General features: G+C 46.3%; 1 protein-coding gene and 1 long non-coding RNA gene across 15 annotated transcripts in view; both read left to right on the forward strand.

The window, feature by feature from the left end:
- The first annotated feature begins 9,345 nt into the window (after nucleotides 1-9,345).
- Nucleotides 9,346-9,816, forward strand: LOC117199906 (uncharacterized). The gene is made up of 2 exons (XR_004481274.2): nucleotides 9,346-9,569; nucleotides 9,697-9,816. It is a non-coding gene; the product is annotated as an uncharacterized LOC117199906 (long non-coding RNA).
- Nucleotides 9,817-17,236: 7,420 nt separating this feature from the next.
- MARK3 (microtubule affinity regulating kinase 3) overlaps nucleotides 17,237-22,461 on the forward strand; it is a 108,099-nt gene continuing 102,874 nt past the window's right edge. For all 14 annotated transcript variants that reach the window (XM_033420876.2, XM_033420892.2, XM_033420899.2 and 11 more), the window contains exon 1: nucleotides 17,237-17,378. In XM_033420876.2, coding sequence (XP_033276767.1) covers nucleotides 17,328-17,378 — 51 coding nt within the window. In that variant the 5' untranslated portion in view covers nucleotides 17,237-17,327. The remainder of the gene's footprint in view (nucleotides 17,379-22,461) is intronic.

Here is a 22,461-nt window from a genome sequence, read left to right on the forward strand (position 1 = left end):
TCAGTAGTTGTGGCACATGGGCTCAGTAGTTGTGGCGCACGGGCTTAGTTGCTCCGTGGCATGCGGGATCTTCCTGAACCAGGGCTCGAACCCTTGTCCCCTGAAATGGCAGGCGGATTCTTAACCACTGCGCCACCAGGGAAGTCCCAAATTAAGTATCTTTATGTATGTTTACTGCCCATTTGCCAGCCTATTTGTGAAGTGCCTTTTCAAGTCTTTTGCCTATTTTTCTAATGGGTTGTTTGGCTATTTCTTAAGGATTTGTAGAAGTTCTTTATATATTCTGAATATGAGCCTTTGTCAATTATATGTGTTACAAATATTTTCTCAAAGGTATTTGCTTGATTTTGTTTGTTTACTCCTTGAATGATGTATTTTAGTGAACAGAAATTCTTAATTTTACTGTAATCAAATGTATCAGTCTTCCCTACCTGAAATTGCTGAAGATATTATAATATCTATATTGTATTCTACAAACTATATCTTGTCTCTCATATTTAGACCTACAATTAATTTTTGTGTATGGTGTGAAGGCGGAATCACGTGTTTCGTTTTGTTTTTCTCATATGGGAATATCCACTTGTTCAGAACCATTTACTTAAAAGACTGTTCTTCCCCCACCATTCTACAATCCCCACTTTGTTGTAAATCAGGTGTCCATTTATGTGTTGGTCAGCTGCTGAGTTTTCTTTGCTATTCCACTGAAGTATTTTTGTATTTATACACTAATACCACAGTGCCTCAATTACCAGACCTTATAATAAGCCTTGATCCCCAGTGACGCCATCCTCCTACCCTGCTCTTCTGACCTAAAAGCGTTTTGGATATTCGTGGTCCTTTGCATTTCCATATAAATTTAGAATCAGCTTGCCAAGTTACATACACACGTACACACACACACACACACACATACACACAACCTTTCTGGCATGTTTTTTGAGATGGTACTGAATGTGTAGATTAATTTCATCCAAGAGTTAATGTGCTTATAATAATGAGTCTTCTGATATGTAAAAATAGTACTATTCCACCTTTTATTTAGATATTCTTTAATTTCTCTCAATTCTCTCATTTTCTATGCAGATGCCTTGTGTACCCTTTATATAATAGTGTATTTATTTTTTATTTACTTATTTTTTGGCTGCATGGGGGCTTAGTTGCAGCACGGGCTCTTTGTTGTGGCACGTGGGCTTTAGTTGTGGTGTGCAGGTTTTTTCTCTCTCTAGTTGAGGCATGCGAGCTCAGTAGTTGTGGCGCACGGCCTTAGTTGCGCCATGGCATGTGGGATCTTAGTTCCCTGACCAGAGATCAAACCCGTGTCCCCTGCATTGGAAGGCGGATTCTTTACCACTGGACCATCAGGGAAGTCCCTATATAATAGTATATCTTTTCACAAAAATTCATTCTCTAGCTCTTTGTGACTACTTTATAGAAATACAATTTCTTTTCATATTTTGATCTTTTTTTATTAATTATTTTATTTATTTATTTTTGGCTACGTTGGGTTTTCATTGCTGCACGCAAGCTTTCTCTAGTTGCGGCGAGCGGGGGCTACTCTTCATTGTGGTGCGCAGGCTTCTCGTGGCAGGGGCTTCTCTTGTTTGTTGCAGAGCAAGGGCTCTAGGTACATGGGTTTCAGTAGTTGTGGCACGTGGGCTCAGTAGTTGTGGCTCGTGGGCTCTAGAGCACAGACTCAGTAGTTGCGGTGCACGGGCTTAGTTGCTCCGCGGCACATAGGATCTTCCCGGACCAGGGCTCGAATCCATATCCCCTGCATTGGCAGGTGGATTCTTAACCACTGCACCATCAGGGAAGCCCCTATATTTTGATCTTATATCCAGCAGCCTTACTAAAGTCATTTATTAATTCTAATAATTTACCCATGTATTATTTTAGATTTTCTATGTATTCTGTCATCTGCAAATAACGACAGTTTTATTTGTCCCTTTCCAATCCTTTTATCTTTTTTCTCTATTCTTCCTGCACTTACTAGGAGCTCCAATGCAATCTTGAGTTAAAGCAGCCCTTGTGTTTTCTTGATGACAAGGGTAAAGCTGGGAACATTTCAACATTAGGGATGATAATGTTCGCTGCAGATCTTTGTTTAGATATTTTTTTTAGCTTATTTTATTTTTAACATCTTTATTGGAGTATAATTGCTTTACAATGGTGTGTTAGTTTCTGTTTAGATATTTTTAACAGATCAAGGAAGTCCCAATCTATTCCTAGTTTGCTAGGGATATTTAAACAGTTGTTTTTCTGCATGTATTGGGATGTTCATATGATTTCTTTTTCTCCTTTATTCTACTATTTTGGTGAATTACATTGACTGATTTTTTAATGTTAAACCAAACTTGCCTTCCTAGAATAAACCCAACTTGGTTGTGACATACTATGTTTTCAATAATCACTGGACTTGGCTTATTAATATTTTATTTAGAATTTCTTTTATCCATGTTCCTAAACAATGTAACATTGGCATGTAATTCTCTTTTCTCATAATGTCCTCGTCAGATTTAGGAAAAAGGCTACAATGTCCAACTAAAACAAACTTGTGAGTGTCTCCTTTCTTTTTTAAAAAAAATTATTTTACTCAAGTACAGTTGATTTACAATGTTGTGTTAATTTCTGCTGTACAGTATCCTCTCTTTCTTTTCTTTGGAAGAGTTTGTGTGAGATTAGTGTTACTTCTTTTCAAAAGTTTGGTAGGACAGGGAATTCCATGGCAGGCAAGTGGTTAGGACTCCGTGCTCTTGCTGCTGAGGGCCTGGATTCCACCCCTGGCCGGGGAACTAAGACCCCACAAGCCGTGTGGTGTGGCCAAAAAACAAAGAAAAGTTGGTAGGACACCTAGTAAAGTCATCAGGGCCTAGAATTTTCTTTGTGGGAAGGTTTTGAGGTGCAAGTTTAATTTCTTTGTTGGTTATAGGACTATTTAGATTCTCTATTTATTCTCACGCAGTTTGGTAAGGTGTATTTTTCTAGAAATTTGTCCATAGTATCTACATTTCTAAATGTATTGTTTTAGGGACTTCCCTGGTGGTGCAGCGGTTAAGAATCCACCTGCCAATGCAGGGGACATGGGTTCAAGCCCTGGTCTGGGAAGATCCCACATGCTGTGGAGCAACTAAGCCCGTGCGCCACAACTACTGAAGCCCGAGCGCCTAGAGCCCGTGCTCTGCAACAAGAGAAGCCACCACAATGAGAAGCCTGACACCGCAATGAAGAGTAGCCCCCGCTCGCGGCAACTAGAGAAAGCCCGCGTGCAGCAAGGAGAACCCAACGTTGCCAAAAATAAATAAATTTATTTTAAAATATATAAACAAAGATTGTAACATAAATAAATAAATGTATTGTTATAAAGTTCATACCCTCTCAACACCCTCTTATTGCCACTTTAATGTTTGAAGGAGCTCTAATAATGTCTTCTATTTTTACTCTTGACGTTGTTATCTGTGCTACTCTCTTTTACCGTGTTCAGTCTCACCAGAGCTGAGACTTGTAGCTTCATTCATTCTTTCTGTTGTTTGTTTTCTCCTCTGTGTTATTTCCTTTCTTCTACTTTCTTTGAGTTTAGTTCACTGTTTCTTTTAAAGCTTCTTGAGATGCTTGCTTAGGTTATAGATTTTCAGTCTTTCTTCTTCTTGTCTGAAATAATGTATATAAAGCTGAAATAATGTGCTCTTTTGACTGTTTTGTACAACTTACCTGTAAAACTGTTTGGGCTTGCTTCAATTTCTTTAATAGTTATAGAGCTATTCATTTTCTCTTTCTTCTTCAGTAGTGATGATGTTTTAGTTTTCTAGCAATTAATTTCTTTCATATAAGCTTTAGAATTATTGACACAATTTGTTGATAGTGTTCCCTTAATTCTTTTTAATAAATTTATTTATTTATCTACCTATTTATTCATTTTTGGCTGAGTTGGGTCTTTGTTGCTGTGCGCTGGCTTTTCTCTAATTGCAGTGAGCGGGGGCTACTCTCCGTTGCGGTGTGCCCTTAATTTTTTTTAGTATTTATTTATTTATTTTTTTAGGCTGTGCCGGGTCTTATTTGCAGCACATGGGATCTTTGCTGTGGCATGCAGGATTTTAAGTTACAGCATGTGGACTCAGTTGCGGCATGCATGCGAAATCTAGTTCCCTGACCAGGGATGGAACCTGGGCCCCCTGCATTGCAAGCGTAGAGTCTTATCACTGGACCACCAGGGAGGTCCCAGTAGTCCCTTAATTTTTTAATCCGTGCAACACTCCTGGTCATATCCTCCTTTATATTTTCTAATGTGCTATTCATGCTTTCTCTCCTTTATTCTTAGTTAACCAGGCTAGAGTTTTGCCTTTTTTCCTAGTTTTTTCAAAGAACTATTTCTTGGTTTTGTCAATTTCATTTTACCTTTGTTCTCTATTTCAGTAATTTCTGCTTTTCATTATGATCGTTTTACTTTCTTTGGGTATACTGTGTTATTTTTCTAACTATGTAATATTAACACATAGCTCATTAATTTTTAGCTCTTCCTCTTTTCTTATTTAAGCATATAAAGCTATAATTTTCTCTCTAAATGCCTCTTTCGTTGTATCCCACAAGTTTTGATGTGTAAAATTTTCATAATCATTCAATGCTACTGTTTTCTCTTGATTTCTTTGAACTATAAATTATCCCTGTGTATGTAAGTGTGTGTAGGTTTCTGTGTTTAGGGGAGTTTTAGGAAGTTTGGGGTTTTGTTGTTGTCTGTATGTTTGTTTGCCTGCCTTAGGTCTAGACTCAAGAGTTTACTTTAACAGAATCTCTTTTTGGGCTTCCCTGGCCACAGAAACCCGTTCCTACTTATTAATATTCAAGCACATCTATTATTCATCTGAGCTTGGACACGTTACACACTCCGAGTCATCCGTGCTTCTGCCCTCTTTGTGAAAGGAGGCTTTGAGTCTGGTGGTCCCACAGGGAGGGCGTGTAGGTGGGACTCAGGGCTGACTCAGAAGCCCAGCCCTGGACAGCTCATGTCTGAGGTCGCACGAGCCGGAACAGAATTTTGTCTAACGGCTTGGCGGGCTCCAAGCTGCCTAGCCATACCCAGCTCCTGAGCTGTCCATGTGAAGTCAGGGAGTTATCAAGATGAAATGCTAGACCTTTGAGGGTTTCACTCCTTCAATTCTGCCCTTGTTTTTGACCTGGAATCATACTGACAGCAAATATTTTCCAAATGCAATAGTGACAACTGCTTTCCCAGCTGACATGTGCTGAGGAATATGATGAACCATCAGAATCGCTGTGATCAGCACATGGGGAAACAGAAGTGAGGGAGGGCAGGAAGGGTCTCAGGCAGGGCCCCTCACCAGTCAGGTGCAAGGGTGGGGTGAACTTCGTCTCGTGACAGCTACTCTCTGTCAGCTTCCCACATCAAATCCATAATGAGGGACGGAAAGGTCAGTCAAGCATTAATTATGCCCTCATGCACTGACTTCAAGACGAAGTTAAATCCATTACCAGCAAGTGAAGAATTACCTTCCTTTCTTTCAAAACCACAAAAATAGTCAATATAAACTGCCTGCATGTTTTAGCCACACTTTCTTGGTCATTTTGTCACTTCAAGTTGGTGACCTTGGGCAAGTTAGTTAGTCCCACTAAGCCCGAGTACAGTAGGCTTAGTACTGGCCCTCAAAATGTCAGGTCCTGGTCCTTCCTGGTGGTGCAGTGGTTAAGAATCCACCTGCCAATGCAGGGGATGCAGGTTTGATCCCTGGTCGGTAAACTAAGATCCCACATGCGGGGGAGAGGGGAGGTGTCAACTAAGCCCGCGCGTCACAACTACTGAGCTCCCACGCCACAACGAGAGAGCCCACGCGCCGCAAACTACAGCGCCTACGCGCCCTGGAGCCCGTGCCACAACTACAGAGAGAGAAAACCCGCATGCTGCAACTAGAGAGAAGCCCGCGCACCACAACGAAAAATCCCTTGTGCCTCAACGAAGATCCTGCGTGCTGCAACTAATACCCGACACAGCCAAAAAAGAAAGAAGGAAAGAAAGAAGGAAGGAAGGGAGGGAGGGAAGGAGGGAGGGAAAGAAGAAACAAAGAAACAAAGAAACAAAGAGAAAGAAAGAAACAAAGAAAGGAAATAAAGATACTAAAGATTCAAATCACACAGATATAAAAAATGTTAAAATAAATAAACAAATAATAAGCATTTATTTAGCTCAGGGATGCGTAGGTAAGCTGGGTCCCTCTGCTAATCTAGGTGGGTCTAGTTGATCTCAGCTGGGTCCGTCCACTCATGCACCTGCAGTCAGCTGTGGACTGTCTGAGGGCTCCCTAGTTTAGCATGGCCTCAGCTGTGACAAGTGTCCTTTTAAGAGAAAAGCAGTGGGACGTTAGACACACAGAAGAGGAGATGGCACTGTGGCTAGAGACTGAAGTGATGTATCCACAAGGCAAGGAGCCAGCAGCCACCAGAAGCTGGAAGAGGCCAGGAAGAGATTCTCCCCTAAAGCCCCCAGAGGGAGCGTGGCCCTACCAACACCTTGATTTGCGTCTTCTGGCCTCCAGAACTGTAAGAGAATAAAGGCATGTTGTTTCAAGCCACTGTCTGTGGTCGTAGGAAACTGACATGCCGAGACCAGGGAGACCAGGGAGGATGCCGTGTGGGGCACTGTGGAGATGCTGTGGGTGCTGCACGCTGGTCCCCAGGGGAATCCACTGTCCTGCTCGGTGGATGTGGGCCGCTGGGGTTTTCTCCTGTCCAGACCCAGCTGATGCCCCTTCCCGCACCAGAGTGAGCCCAGGCCTGGCAGGCCCCAGGCAGCCCCTGGGAGGTCAGAGGTGGAAGAGCTGCCATCTCTCCAGCACCTCTCACTGGCGAGTCCCTGGCGAGTCCCTGGTGAGTCCCTGGCTTCTGCTTCCTCCTGGTCCACTGAGGGGTTAACCACGCGAGCAAACTCAGGCTCCTTCCTCTGAGCTCTGATGAATAAGTCAACTACTCATCACTCAATTTCATTTTCATTTTCTCACTGCCCAAATTCAGGGGCCCCAGATCCTTAAGTCTGTAAAAGTCCACTGGTGCCCAGGGCTGGCTGCTGCTGGGGGTGTAATCTGGGGCGGGAGACCCACCTCCAAGTGAGCTCAGACACTCCCCAGGTCCCACGCAGACTCCGGGGCACAGATGGAGTCGAGTTCTGGTATCAGCGTTTACCAGCTGGGGGAGCTCGGCAAACTGCTTAACCTTTAGGAGTATCAGTTTTCTCGTCTGTAAAATGGGAATTCATTCGCTGCAGGAGAGGCCAGGAAGATAAGAGGGAAGGCAGGCAGGTTGAAGGGCCTTCCCATATACCACAGACAGTTGATGGAGGGTGAGGTTGGGAATACCTGTAGGAGGGGGCAACCTGGGAGTCACTGGGCCCTTGTGTGGAGATGGTGGGGACAGTCTGACCTCAGCAACAATGCAAGAGAAGGGAACCAAAGGCTGGGGGCAGGGAACAAACAAGGGTCCCCTGTTTTATTTTATTTTAAAAATATTTTTTGCCGCATGTGGGATCTTCATTGCGGCATGCGGGATTTTAGTTGCGGCATGTGGGCTCTTAGTTGAGGCATGCAGGATCTAGTTCCCTAACCAGGGATCGAACCGAGACCCCCTGCATTGGGAGCGTGGAGTCTTAACCACTGGACCACCAGGGAAGTCCCAAGGGTCCTCTGTTTTAGAACATGGAGAAAGGCATCGGTTGGTGCCTGAGGGGAAGGGTCTGTAGGGAGGGAGAGGGTACAGAGGAAAGAGGGGCCGAGGATCCAGGGAGGGTCCAAGGAAGGTTTGAGGGGGCCGGAAGGATTTAAGCCCAGACTCCCCAGATATGCAGGGAAGTAGAAGAAAAAGGTGGCTCTCCATAGGGCCCAGGGCTATCTGTGGGGTCTCCCAGCCATAAGGCATTAAACAGGTGTACGGTGCAGGCTGGTGGGTGGGTTGTTGCTGCTTCTCTGACCCTCAGTATCCTCTGGGGCAGACACGGCTCACCCCAGTATTTGCCCTTCCCCTCCTGCCCCAAGGAGCTCCAACCCAGAAATGGGAGGAGGTGTGCCAAGACCAGGGGCCACCCCCTTCCTCCTCTGGTGGCTCACCAGCCGCATGGGGTGGGGTGAATCCCACCCTTACAACTAGTTCGATCTGGCAGCTTTAAACTGGGCCAGACTTTCAACAACTGAAAATGTCCAGAAAGTTAGGAATTCAACAGTACTCTGCTGAAAACAGGGAGCAGAGAAAAACAGATTTCTAGTCATGCCTCCTACTGAGTTTATATTCCTGAATAAATGTAGTTACAATAATAACAAATTCCCTGGCGGTCCAATGGTTAGGACTCGGTGCTTTCACTGCCTGGGGCCTGGGTTCAGTTCCTGGTCGGGGAACTAAGATCCGGAGAAAAAACCAACCAACCAACCAACCAACCAAAACGTAGTTACAATAATAATAATGTTGCAAGAGGTATTATGTCTTTCTTCCCCACACTCCATTTTTACTAGATGGAAATTATGACACAAAGTAGGTCCCAGGTTATTGCATTTGATGTCTGACAGCGATCTTAGAAGTAACGTGTCCAAAACTGAACCGGATTTATTTCTGTTGCCATCCCCCAGCGCCCCTCCCTCAGCCACGTCTCCCCCATCTCAGGAAATGCTACTGGGAGCCAGCCTCAGTCCCTCTTTTTCTGTCTCCCCAAGCATCCAGTCCATCAGCAAGTCCTGCAGTCCTGACAGGGATAAGCTCTCCCAAATCTGACCTGGCACGACCGCCCCGGCCCCAGCTCCCTCTTCACTCCTGGCTGTGCAGGAGTTTCCTCACCAGGCCTGCAGCTTCCTTCTCAGCCCCTCCACACCCGCCGGAGGGTCATTTTATTTTCTTTTTGGCCAACATTTGTTCATGATTTTTATTTTTTAATAAAAACTGAATAGAACTGCAATTCCCCTCCTAGATGTATACCTAAAAGAATTGAAAACGGGTACTCACACGGGTATGTGGGTACACATGGCCATTGCAGCCCTATTCACAGTAGCCAAAAAGTAGCCAAATGGCTATGAATGGATGAACGGATAAACACAATGTGGTCTATCTGTACAACGGACTACCATTCAGCCACGAAAAAGAAGGAAGTACTGATACATACCACAATGTGGATGAACCTTGAAAACATTGTCCTTAATGAAAGAGGCAAGACACAGAGGATCAAATTATGTCTGGTTCCACTGATATCTGAAATATCCAGCATAGGCAAATCCAGAGACAGAACACAGATCGGTGGCTGTCAGGGGTTGGGGGGAGGGGGTGAGAGAAACTGCTTAACAGGGTGTGGGTGTTATTTTGGGGTGATGGAGATGTTTTGGAACTAGACAGACATGGTGCTTGCACAGCCTTGCCAGTGTACTAAATGCCCCTGAATTGTTCACTTGAAAATTGTTAATTTTATGTTCTGTGAATTTCACATCAATAAGTTATTTTTTTTCATTGACAGGTACATCTCAAGTATTGGTCAGGAGCTGTGATACACAAACGCTCCTGTACTTGCTTCTCGTTTCCCTCTTCCTCCGCTAAAGGTAAGCACTGTACCGCTACCCTGATTTGGGGGGTTTATCACCCCCTTAACGTTTTTTTCAATTGTCTTACCCCCTATGTTTGCATCCTGAAACAATATGTTGGTTTTACATGTTTTTGTTTCTGCAGTTTGCATAAATGGAATCATGCTTTATATAGTCTATATGAACTGTTTTTGTACTCAAGAACTGTGATTCATCCACGTCGCTCTGCATAGTTGCAATAAAGTTCTCTCTGCTGTATACTGTTTCTTGGTGTGAACATGCTATATTCTTTATTCACACAGATAGTGGACAACTAGGTTGTTTCTAGGGTTTTCATATTACAAATGGCAACGTGGTAATATTTTTATGCATGTCCCCTGTGCACATGGTCAGAAGGTTCTTTAGGGTAAATACTGTGGATGGTATCGCTGGGTTGCAGGGGATACACAACTTCAAGCGTACTCACTGATGCCAGATTGTTTCCCAAGATGTCGATTGTATTCATTTTTGCCAAGGAACCAATTTTTGGCTTTGTTGGTCCTCTGTGTGGTGTATGTGTTGCATCTCATAATTTTCTGCTCTGGCCTTTTTTATCAATTTCCACTCCTCCCAGCAGCGTCTTAGAGTGCCTTTTGCTCCACATACCCAGCAACACTTGCTTTTGTCTGACTGTTTCTGGTGGCTGTTGCATGGTAACTCATTATGGTCTTGGTTTGCATTTGCATTAACAAATCAGTTTCAGCATTTGTTCTTACATTTATTGACCACTGTGAAGTGCCTGCTTTTATGCCTTCCCCCTGCCTTTATGTCTCTTCCATATTCATATTATGTTATTTATCTTACTAAATTGTAGACATTCTTTTTTTTTTTTTTTAAGTCTTTCTTTCTTTCTTTATTTTTGGCTGCATTGGGTCTTCGTTGCTGTGCGCGGGCTTTCTCTACTTGTGGCGAGCAGGGGTTACTCTTCGTTGCAGTTAGCGGGCTTCTCATTGCGGTGCTTCTCTTGTTGCGGAGCATGGGCTCTAGGCACACGGGCTTCAGTAGTTGTGGCTCGTGGGCTCTAGAGCGCGGGCTCAGTAGTTGTGGCGCACGGGCTTAGTTGCTCCGCGGCATGTGCGATCTTCCCGGACCAGGGCTCGAAGCCGTGTCCCCTGCGTTGGCAGGCGGATTCTTAACCACTGCGCCACCAGGGAAGCCCCAATTGTAGACATTCTTTACGGAGTATGGATATGAATCCTTTATCAGTTACATCTTCTCTCGATTTGAGGTTTGTATTTTCACCTTCTTGATATTTTCAAAAACAGAAATTGTTATAGGGTGGAGGGGAGCTTTTTTGTAACTGTATGTTCCTTTGCAACTTTTAAATGTTGCACCATGTGCATCTATTACCAAAAGAAAAAAACTGAATAAAATTTGAATTAAAACAAAAGAGCTAGGGAACGCCCTGGTGTTCCAGTGGTTAGGACTCCATGCTTCCACTGCAGGGGGTACAGCTTCGATCCCTGGTCGGGAAACTAAGATCCCACATGCCACGGGGCAACTAAGCCCGCATGCCACAACTAGAGAGCCTGAGTGCCGCAACTACAGAGCCCACGCAACGCAACGAAAGAGCCCGTGTGCTGCAACTAAGACCCGACACAGCCAAAAATAAATAAATAAATATTTAAACAAAGAGCTAGTTTCTATCACTTTACCCTGATTAAATTTTTTATTAGTTATTGTCTTGAAATTATATTATTTTTGAGTTCTTTTACATGTATCCTGTAAGTGACGCTTAAGAACTTTAACTTTTTCTGTTCACAGCTATATCCCCAGTGCTTAAACCACTGCTTTGCATAAGGCAGGTGCTCACCTAACGCTGTGGAAGAAAGGAACAGAGGAAAGAGAGTGGGGAAGGATAGAGGGCCACCCTTAAGGGCTAACACGGCTTTTTGTGGGGGTCCCGTGGCTCCAAGGGTTGGGCAGGAACCTATATAATGGAAGAAATATTCTTTCCTCTGACAGAGCTTAGACTTAAAAGTTATGATTTGTATTTGGGAGATTTGTATTTTGGGGGGATGTTTACTTTAATAGGACAACCCTAAAGGAAGGGGCAGATATGATGCTCCAGGAGAGAGCAGGTTTTATTTACCCACTCATCCTTTTTCTCCTTCATTCTTTTGTTGCCCATCTGTCTTTGCCGCCAGCATGGTGTCAGAGCCACCAGAGTGGAATCTGAGGGCATTGCTTTCTGCCCTGGGCAGCTTGAGCACGCCTCCTGCCCTTCCTGAGTTTCCATGTTCCTGTCTACAAAATAGAGGCAATAATACAAACACCAACACCTTTTGTATTGCAGCACCCCTTACCAAGCTCGTTTGTACCCATTACCTCCTATAACGAGCTCAGTGCCCAGTGAGCTAGGTGCAACTGGATGGGAGGAGGAGTGACACTCTGACGCGCAGCCATGTGTGGCCTGGTAAACCTTGACCTATGTCTACAGATTCCAAGTCCTGTGCTCATCCAGGGGAGAACTGAGAAGTGCAGCTGCCCAGGAAGGAGGGTCCTCTCTGCGGTGGGAGGGTGAAATCTGCCCATACATGCTGGCGATTCTCTGGGCATTATCTCCATGGATCCCCACAGCAACCATGGGTGGAAGGTTCTAATATTCCCATTTGACTGATTAAGAAATTGAGCCTTAGGACTTCCCTGGTGGTCCAGTGGCTAAGACTCTGTGCTCCCAATGCAGGGGGCCAGGGTTCAATCCCCGCTCAGGGAACTAGATTCCGCATGCCGCAAGGAAGATCCCACATGCTGCAACTAAGACCCAGCGCAGCCAAATTAATTAATTATTTCAAAAAAAGAAATTGAGCCTCAAACACATGAAGTGATTTGCCAAGGTCACCTAGCATTCAGGGTCATAGCCAGGGTTGAAACCCAGGGTTGAAACTCCAGAGCCCTTGCTTTCCTACCACCTCTGTTGTCTCCATAGACCTTTGGATACAGTTCTAAACAGTGGGTTTTCCCAGCTCAGAGCCGAGTGGACGGAGGAAAGGGCCTGCACAGAGAGCTCCACTGTCAGGATATAGGAATGATACCCAACAGAAGGTCATATACGTGTCCTTCTGTACCTAGATCTGGATCTATAATCTCCAACAAATGAGAGAATAGAACATTTCAATAGCCTGGGGCTGCTAAGTGCCCGGGCAGGTGGCCCTTTCTATCCCCATATCCCCCAAGGCCATCCCAATATTGCAGTGCATCATGGGAACTGATAAAAGGACTATGAGTCCTTCATAAAAGCTGAAAATTTCAGAATAGTGTGTTTAGGAAGGCTGGGAAGTCTGTGATCCATCTCAGAAACAGTCCATCCACAATTATCCTGAAAAGATACAGTACTGTGGAAGAGAGAAGGGTGGAAAACCCCTGACAGATCTATGCTGGGTTTCAAACTGGGCCCTCCTCAGAGCTAAGCAAACGGACTAGAATGCCCTCCACTTACCCAGAACAAAAGGAACCAATCACCACTAGACAACTGGAGGGAAGAGCACAGCTTTGGAGTCCGATCATGGCTGTTCTGTGAACTGTGCCGACGTGGGACAAGTTACAGCCTCTCTCTGAGCACTGGCTGACACCTCCCTCACCGGGCTGGTGCAGTTAGTGGTCTTACCATAGGTGCTTGGTGCATTGCCAATAGAGCTGGGGCACAGTAAATGTACTCAAAATGGAACTCAGTAAACGTACTATGACCTCAGGCAGCAAAAATCAAGGATTCTGGGAGTGGGGGAATGTTCACTGGGAGCTAGTCGGAGAAGGTCCCATAGAAGAAGGAAGGCGACAGGGCCTTGTAACAATAGGGAACATTCAACTAGACCAGGAGCCATCCCAGGCAGAACAGCAGGGACAAGTCTTGGATGTGAGAATTCCTAAACTGCCTGCTGGCCCTCACAGAGGAAAACAATGGCCCCAATGGGGTGAAGGAGACCAGAGCAGTGAATTAAAAGAATAGCAGCATGTCTGCTCTGACCCCCGGTATGTTGGGGAGCAGCTTGGGGAAGCTGGGGAGGGTGGAGTCTGGAATGGACTTTATATTTCCCTGGGTGGCAGCCTCTAAGCATCTGTGGCCTATTTGGGGGCACACCTGTCCCTGCCTCCAGGCATGATGACCCCCAGATGTCCCACAATTATCATACCCCTTCTCTTCTTGGCTTTATTTATTCTCAGTGCTCAGCTCTCTGCTCCCTATCAATTACACAACAACAACACACACATGCTGAGGAATGGATCCTGGATCCCAGCAGTTCCCACACCTTCTCAAAGGGGAGTTGTGCTTGTGAATGCTGTGGTGTGATGGTCAGGCAGAAGCAGGCCTCTCCACCTCTGTCCAAACTAGATGTGGTGCAGAGAACACAGGCCCAGGGGTCAGGAGATCTGACCACTTGACATGATAGTCTTGGTTAGGAATGCACTGGGCTGCAAGTAACAGACAGCCTAAACTCTCATGGCTTAAACAAATGGGGACTTATTTTTCTTGCATAAGAAGTCCAGAGGAGAGCAATCTCAGGACTAGTGCAGTTACTCGTTCTTTCTGGTGCTGGGATGGGGTGGGTGCTAAACAGATCTCCCCACCACATGCCCATAGTAGCTGTGGAGCAAGGACATAGGTCTGGGGCTTCTGAAATCTGGGCCCCATTCTGGCTCTGCTGCTAACCAGCTGTCAACTTCAGACAAGTCACTTCACCTCTTTGAGGCTCAGTTTCTCTTTTGTCCTAAAGCAGCAAGGGTAGGACTAGATTATCTTCAGTTTCTTACCTCTCAGGATGACCTTCCTCCTTGACATGAAAGTAGGCACTACCTAAGCACATACACAACTTGGTATATTTAGTTATGTCTTTTCAGTTTAAGGAGGCTGAAATAGAACCTATTTTGATATGATGATAGGAAACAGGAATATGAAAAAGGACAGAAGAAGGGATTCCAGGAAAACTTCCAGATCCTGTGCTTCCATTCCTTCCAGACCATAGATCCACAGAAGTACATATTTCAGGCTACAGAGGGTCCTTCAGACAGAATAATGTGTTGTTTTTTCTTTTCTTTTCTTTTTTCTCCTCCTCCTCCTCTCCAGTTTTCACATAACATGTACGCCTTATCTCCCATTTCCAGCTCCTTATGGTACCATGATATCATTTGACATAAGCGCTATGAAAAGTTCAAAGTGTTTCTTTAATTCTAGCCTTTATGAAAACCAGAAGCATCTTGAGTTAAGTACTGTCAGTTTCACTTCCTACCTCTTGGCATTCACTGACTCATTATTTAATGTGTGGCTTCAGTGAAAAAAGCATCAAGGTGGAAACCTCACCCCCAGCCACTTCTCTGGCCAATGTGGAATGTTCTGAATCATCCAAACCCTTTCTCTCAGCTCCTGCCCAAGGCTGAAACCCTTTTGTGGGTCCTCTGCGTGTTTTCCCAGCTGACCTAGTTGACATTCCTGTCATCAGGAGTGCCATGCTGTGTCTAAACCTGGCCTGGCCCCTGCCTACCCCTCCAGTCTCACCTCTCACCTCTTGACATTGACCTAAACCCACCATGTTGTTCCTCATCTGTACAGGCCATCCTGCTTGGCACCCCTTTCCACCCATCCTCACCTAGCTAACTCGACTCATGCTTCTAGACTCAGCATAACCACCACTCTTCCAGGAAGCTTCCTTGACCCAACTCCCCAAGTTGGGCTAAGTGTCCCTTCAGGGACTCCCACAATCTTGTGCTCACCCACATTTCACTTGAACTGTGTGAAACACACATTTAACTAACAAGAATTCAACCATCTCTGCTTGGCCAAAGAGGGAGAAAGAGAAGGACATTTTAAACGGGGCTGTCCTTGGCCCAGTGAACACTTTCCTGAGAGGGAGAGATGCAAGCCCTGACTGCATCTTAGTCCTCACATGGGAATGATTCTGGTGTTTAAAGACGTATATGTCTCACAGAGCAGGAAATGTCCCAGACATAGCAAGAGGAGTCACATCCTGGGGGACCAAAAGAGAAAACATTAAAAATAGAAAAAGAAAAGCAAGACATACCCACTACAAGGGCTTATCTGTTATGGAAGTTTTAGGATATGGGTTCAAATCCCAGCTTTGCGGCTAACCAACTTGGGTACTTTGGTCAAGTCACTGTAACCTGTTTAGACTTGGGATCACAAGGTGTGTCTGTCCATCTTACAGGGTTACTCTGAGGCTTAAATGAGGTAACATGTAATGTACCCACAAGGTAGACTCTCAGTAACAGTTCAAGTTACTCCAGCCCATTCCGCTCTTCCTCCTCAGAACCCTGCACCAAAGCATTCCATCCAACGCTGGCTCGGCTCTAGGCAGGTCCTCGGGAGACATTCAGAGGCTCCAGAGCAAGGAAGTCTTCTAGGGGAGGTTCCATTTCCAACGTCCCAGTCTGCAAGCGTCCACCGAGCTCCGCCCCAAGGTGGAGCATCCGTCCACTGAGCATCTGAGCATCCGACCCGGGGTTTGAAGTCTGGTTATAAATCCCCTACAGGCATTTAGGCGGTGATCCCAGGAGGCTTCTAGGGCTCCCCGCCACCTTCTAGCGCTCTTCCTTGCGAAAGGCTTTTAGCTGGGTCCGGGTCCATCTCCCTCCTGACCGCGAGCTCCTTGAGGGCAGGACGCGTCTGCCGCCTTCGGGATGCTGAGCCCAGCCCCGGCTGCTCAGAGCCGGAGGCAGGAAGGGTGATTTGAGTCCTCGGCTCCCGGGTCACCGTTAACGATGCAGGAACTCGGCTCCTCCCCACAGCCCCGGCCCTATAATTGCTGTTATATCTCGATTTGGGGCAGCGCGGTCCCAGCTTTTGCGGGACGCTACCTCAGCTTTTGCATACAGCAGGCCCTCGATCAACACTATAAGTATCAATCCAGCAGTCAAGCTCAGGCCGCCGCCCAGGACCGTTTGCCGGCTCTTTCACGGGTGCCGCGTGCTCTGGACGCTGGGAACCCGCCGCCCCCGCTGCCCGCCGGGACCCGCCAGCCCTGCCCAGCCTCGGGCGCCGCCCCCTCGGCTCTAGACCAGGCCGAGTCACCCCTAGCAACAGCAGCCGGGCCAGCTTCCTCGGGCCGCGCTAATTGGCTGGACTCCGGGAGGCGGCGGTGCCGTCACTTCCGGCATCCGGAGGCAGCAAAGGAAGCCGAGGGGCGGCCATCTTGGGTCCGTGAGGCTCGGAGGTGCTGGGGGCGGCGGTGTCGGTGGCCACTGGGCGGAGGCTGAGGCGGAAAGCGAGCCGGAGGGAGAAGAACAGCCGGGTGCAGGCGCCGCCTCCGCAGCCCCATCCATGGTCGGCGCCCGCAGCCCGCGGGGACCTGTCTTGCACTCCACCTCCTCCACATCCTCCTCTTCTTCAGGGGCCGCCGGCGGCGCTGTGTGGAGGCTCCGGCGCTGAAATCCGCGGCGCGACGGGCGGGGGCGGAGGAGGAGGCGAGGGGGTCCGGGCCCGCGGGGCGCCCGGAGGCGCGGGGACGCCAGTGGGCCGACCCGCAGCCCGCCGCCGCCGGCCCGGCCCCGCCACCGCCGCCCGCGGGGCTCCTCGGCGCGGCCGCCGGGGCCGGGGGAGCATGAGCCCCGCGACCCGCCGGGGGACGGCCCGGGCCCGACCCGGGATCTAGACGGCCGTGGGGGAGGGGAGCCGCCCTGCAGCGGCGCCGCTCCGGAACCGCCGGGCCCTCGACGCCGCTTCTCCGGCCCCCGGGACCGCGCTGATTTGTTTCACCCTCGCGTTGTGCAGAAGTGAAGTGAAGTAAAATGTCCACTAGGACCCCGCTGCCGACGGTGAATGAACGGGACACTGAGAACGTGAGTAACCTAGGCGACTGCCCCGGGCCAGGTCTGCGCGCGCCGTCCCCGGGAGCGCGGCCGCAGCCCTCGCCTCGCCGCCGGCGGGTCCCCAGGCCGCGGCGCTCTGGGCCCGGTGGACGGCCATGGGCCCCGGGAGGCGGCCTCGGCGGCCCGTTTCCCGAGCGCGCGGGCCGGGGAAGTGCATCCGCGATTACGCCGGGGGCTCGCTTCGTAGCGAACCCTGAGGGCTGCAGCGTGGCCGGCCGGTGGCCGCGCGGTGGTCTCTCCGAGCGTGTGTCGGGTGCCCGCAGTGTACAGGGCTTATTTCCACTAAATTCACCTTTTAAATTAGGTAGGCAGCTCATGAGAGGCTGTCGGGTTAAAAACACGTTTGTGGTGTTGATTAAACGCAATTGATTGGATCGAGTGGACTCTCCGTCATGCCTCGTTCTTTAAGTTGTCTCGAACTAAATTTAGTGACAGTCACTAAACTAAGTGACAGTCACTAAAACTAGGTGCGCACTGAGGAATCTTCTCGGCCCCCTTCGATGCAACTCCGAAGCTGTTCAGAAGTTCTTGGAGAGAGCTAAGACTTTGTCGAGGAGTAGCCCCGTTTCCTTACGAATCTGTTTTGAAGGAGCTGGTCAAGCACATTTCAGAGGAGGATGTGTAGTCAAGCAGCCCTGCCACCCACTGCCTAGCGGAGGGCCACCCACTCTGGGCTTAACTTTCCCCCTTCCCCAAAAGAAGTTGGCTTAGATGAGCTCTTAGGTCCATTCTGGCACTCACATTCTGTGATTCTGTAAAAGGAACCTTTGATTTTGTTCACGTAAACCTTTTCAGAAGGCCAGGAACAGCAAGCAGTTTTAGGGCCTGACAACTTGTAGTAGAAATTCCATTGGAGAAATGTTGACTCTGTCCAAGTGCATTCTGAACTCTTCTCTAGCACTGGCTTCAGGACTGTTCCAAGCTACCTGTGAGTTGTCTTCTGTTAAAAACAAAAATATCTAAAAAATAACTCGTAAAGAAACTTCACTGGCCTTTTATTTTAAGTGTTATGAGGTAATTCCTGGCAAGAAAATGCTATCACTTAGGAAAAGCTTCCTGGCTCTGCCTGTTTTCATGCTTTCAATTACGTCCTGAGACCTTGTGGCCTAGTGGTATCAAATGCCTTCATTTTAATCTTCAGAATGCCACTTGTTTGCTGGATAGCTGTCAGATGATTTAATCTGTTTATGTAAACCTTGGTCTAAGGCATCCCTCCAGTATATTAAGGTGTGGTATTTAATGCTCTTTAACCTGGTAAATAAGTGGTACAGTGGTGTATGTTCCTTTACCTGAGATGGATTAGAAAGTTACATAAAAAGTAGTAGAAAATCTAGACTAGGTGAGTCAGTGAACTTATTTTCTCATAGACCCTTTGAAGAACCTAATTCTTACTTCATCATTTTGTTGTTCTTTGACTACCCTGTCGGGCGGAGCAAGCAAAAAAGTGAGTTGATTAGCTTTGATCATTGACTTCCATTGCAAAATCTTACATTGAACCAGAGCAGGAGCTCCATACTTACTGAATAAACTGAAGCCAGAAACAATCATAGCAGGTTTGTTATAATGAAGGATTTACACCAAATGGGTCTTTACCTTGTTCTCTGTTGAATTTGTTGAATTATGGTGTAGTCTTTTTGTGTCGTTGGGAATTACTAACTTTAAAAACAATGTAGAAAAAAAAAAAAAACAATGTAGGGTATGGAGTATGCCTTTATTCTCATGGAATGTATTTAAAATTGAATTTTTGACAGTGCTAAAATAGGGGTTTGTAGCACATCATTGCATTAGTTCACCATGCCCTGTTTTTAACTCCGGCATTGACATGTTCTGGAAGTAGTTGTGTATCTTTTACAGTGTGGTGCCCTTGTGCCAGTGTTACACGTCTGGCATATACCATATTATTTACCTACCACTACTGAACTGCTAAGTGTTAGACTTCCTGCCAATCGAGTGATGAGGGTTCAAGAATGAATGGGAGTTCTCAGTCTGTTGGGCATCTCTTTTGTTAAAGTTGGGTGTATTGAGATAGAACATTCCCTCTTTTTAAGTGTGCAGTTTGATGAGTTTTGACAAATGTATAGTCACATAATCACTATCACGGCCAAGTTAGAGGATGTTTCCATTGCCTAAGAAGGTCCCTTGTGTCTCTTTACAGTCAATCCCCTCTCCCTTCCCCCAGCCCCTGGCAACTACTGATCGGTTATCTGTCTCTATAGTTTTACCTTTTCTAGAACGTTTTTAAATGGAGTCAGAGAGCATGTAATCTTGTGTGTAGCATCTTTCGCTTGGCATAATGCTTTTGAGATTTATTCATGTTTGTGTGTGTATCAGTAGTTCACTCCTTTTTATTGCTGAGTAGTAATGAACTCATTGTTTGGATGTACCGGTTTTTTTAAATCCATTCACCAGTTGATGGACATTTTGGCTGATATGACAAATAGCTTTGTCTTTATATTTTGTAAAAAGACTCTCTATTTTGCTTACCCTAGGAATCTTATTTAAAGTAAATATAATTGTGGTAAGAATTTTGCTTATAGATCAGGAATAATAAAAGGCAGATAATTTGCAAGAAGAATATTATCTTCATGCTAGTACACTACTCTATTTTCAGTTGTTTGATTTCCAGATGTGAGTATTCACCATTAGCTGATAGGTGTATAAAAAGATAAACTGGGGCTTCCCTGGTGGCGCAGTGGTTGAGAGTACGCCTGCCGATGCAGGGGACACAGGTTCGTGCCCCGGTCCGGGAAGATCCCACATGCCGCGGAGCGGCTGGGCCCGTGAGCCATGGCTGCTGGGCCTGCGCGTCCGGAGCCTGTGCTCCGGAACGGGAGAGGCCACAACAGTGAGAGGCCCGCGTACCGCAAAAAAAAAAAAGATAAAACTGTTATCAAATCATTTTAAAACTCAGAAGGACTAGTCAAACAGTCAGACCTAATGAGGATGTTGAGGCTCAGAGAGATGACAGGAGCTGCTTGTGACTACTCACTGTTTAGCAGCAGAGCCTGTACTAGACCTCAGGTCTCCATCTCAATCCTCTCTGCTTTTTTGTGTAGCAGACTGTTTCTCAAAAGCTATGTACTAATTATTCAACTAGGGAGATGTAGTTGTACCAATACACAGAGTATAATTAAAATTAGACTTTTAAAAATGTTTTGCTATGGAAAATTTCAAACAAATAAAGAGAATTTAATAAGTATTTATCAATGGTTCTCAACTGGGGACAATTTTGCCACGCCCCCCCCCCCAGTGGACATTTGACAATGTCTGGAGACATTGTTGGTTGTCACAAGTGAAGAGCGTTGCTACTGACCAGAAATGCAGCTAAACATTTTACAGTACATAGGACAGTGCCCCCTGGCCCCTCAACAAAGAAATATTTGGCCCAAAATGTCAAGAGTGCCAGGGTTGGGAAACCCTGGTATCTAGTTAGCCCCCCCCATGTACTCAACAGCTTAATGACCAGACTTCTTTTATTTGTTCTCTCCCCAAGAAGCAAGCTCAGTACATCATATCATTTCATCTCCAAAGCTTTTAGAAGAGATAAACCTTCTTTAAAAAATGTAACCTTAATCCCTTTATCATAATTTTTTAATATCAAATATCCAATCAGTGCTTGTTTCCTCAGTTGTCTTTTTTTAAAAAACACTTTGTTCAAATTAGAATAAATCTTGCTTCCATATATTATAGATGGCTAATATGTGAAACAAGATGTTTTTTTAAATTTATTTTTTAAATTCTTCACAGATGAGTCTTTTTTTAAATAAAATATATATTTAGTTGCACCGGGTCTTAGTTGCGGCATGCATGTGGGATCTAGTTCCCTGACCAGGGATTGAACCCGGGCATTGGAAGTGCGGAGCCTTAGCCAGTGGACCACCAGGGAAGTCCTCAAGATGCTTTTTTTTTTTTTTGGCTGAGTTGGGTCTTAGTTGCGGCATGCAAGATCTTTCCTTGTGGTGCGTGGGCTCTTCGTTGTGGTGGGCGGGCTTCTTTGTAGTTGTGGTGTGCGGGTTTTCTCTTCTCCAGTTTTGTTGCTCGGGCTCCAGGGCACTTGGGCTCTGTAGTTTGCCGCACGCGGGCTCTCTTGTTGAGGTGCGCGAACTCAGTAGTTGTGGTGCCGGGCCCAGCTGCCCCACCGCATGTGGGATCCTAGTTTGCCGACCTGCGTTCCCTGCATTGCAAGGTGGATTATCTACCACTGGACCATCAGGGAAGTCCCCCAGGATGCTTTTTTTTAAAGGCAACAAAAAAGTTTGCATTTTAGCTTATGTTCTACAGTTGACTTGTATAGAGGTCATGGACAAATCCTGTTTGTGTACTGGCAAAATTAGAAATGTATTTTTCACTTACATTTCAAAGCATATGACATTTTGTAAGTAAGCCTGGGTTATTTGCCAAAGGTACCAGAGGTCCTGGAGGGCTTTGCCAATTTAGCAGCTCCTGGTGTGTGTGCACACCATGTACTTACTTATTATTAGTTAATGCAGACAGTCATCAGAATTCCTTATCTCTGTGAAATAAATAAACTGATGGTGTTATTGTCTAGCCAGCTGTTGGTTGTATGAAACTGTTAACCTGTTAAGATCTGACTGCCTGCTATGTGTATGACACTGTGCTAGGCGCTGTAGAGGATATACCTAGGAACCATATCACTCCCCTGCCTTAGGACTTCCTAGTCCCTGCAGAACAAAGCACCCTGAGCTCTGTGAAACTAGTCTGTAAACTCTCAAACTGGAACAAACACCACAGTCACCTGGAGGGCTTATGAAAGCACTGATTGCTGGGCCTCACCCCCAGACCTTGATTCTACCTTCGGGGCCCTAGAGTTTACATTTCTAACAAGTTACCAGGTGATGTTGATGCTGCAGATCCAGGAACCACACTTTAAAGAATTGCTATCTTAGTATTCAGTGAAGACTTGCTGACTAAAGTGTTCCTTTAGATTGTATTATGACTAAAGAAAAGAGATTTCAATGGTTTCAATAACATTTTCAGTTTCTTTGAGGTTTTTTTTGTGTGTGTGACTGCATTGGGTCTTGCTGCGCGCAGG

Source organism: Orcinus orca, chromosome 2, assembly GCF_937001465.1.
Source record: "Orcinus orca chromosome 2, mOrcOrc1.1, whole genome shotgun sequence".
NCBI lineage: Eukaryota > Metazoa > Chordata > Mammalia > Artiodactyla > Delphinidae > Orcinus > Orcinus orca.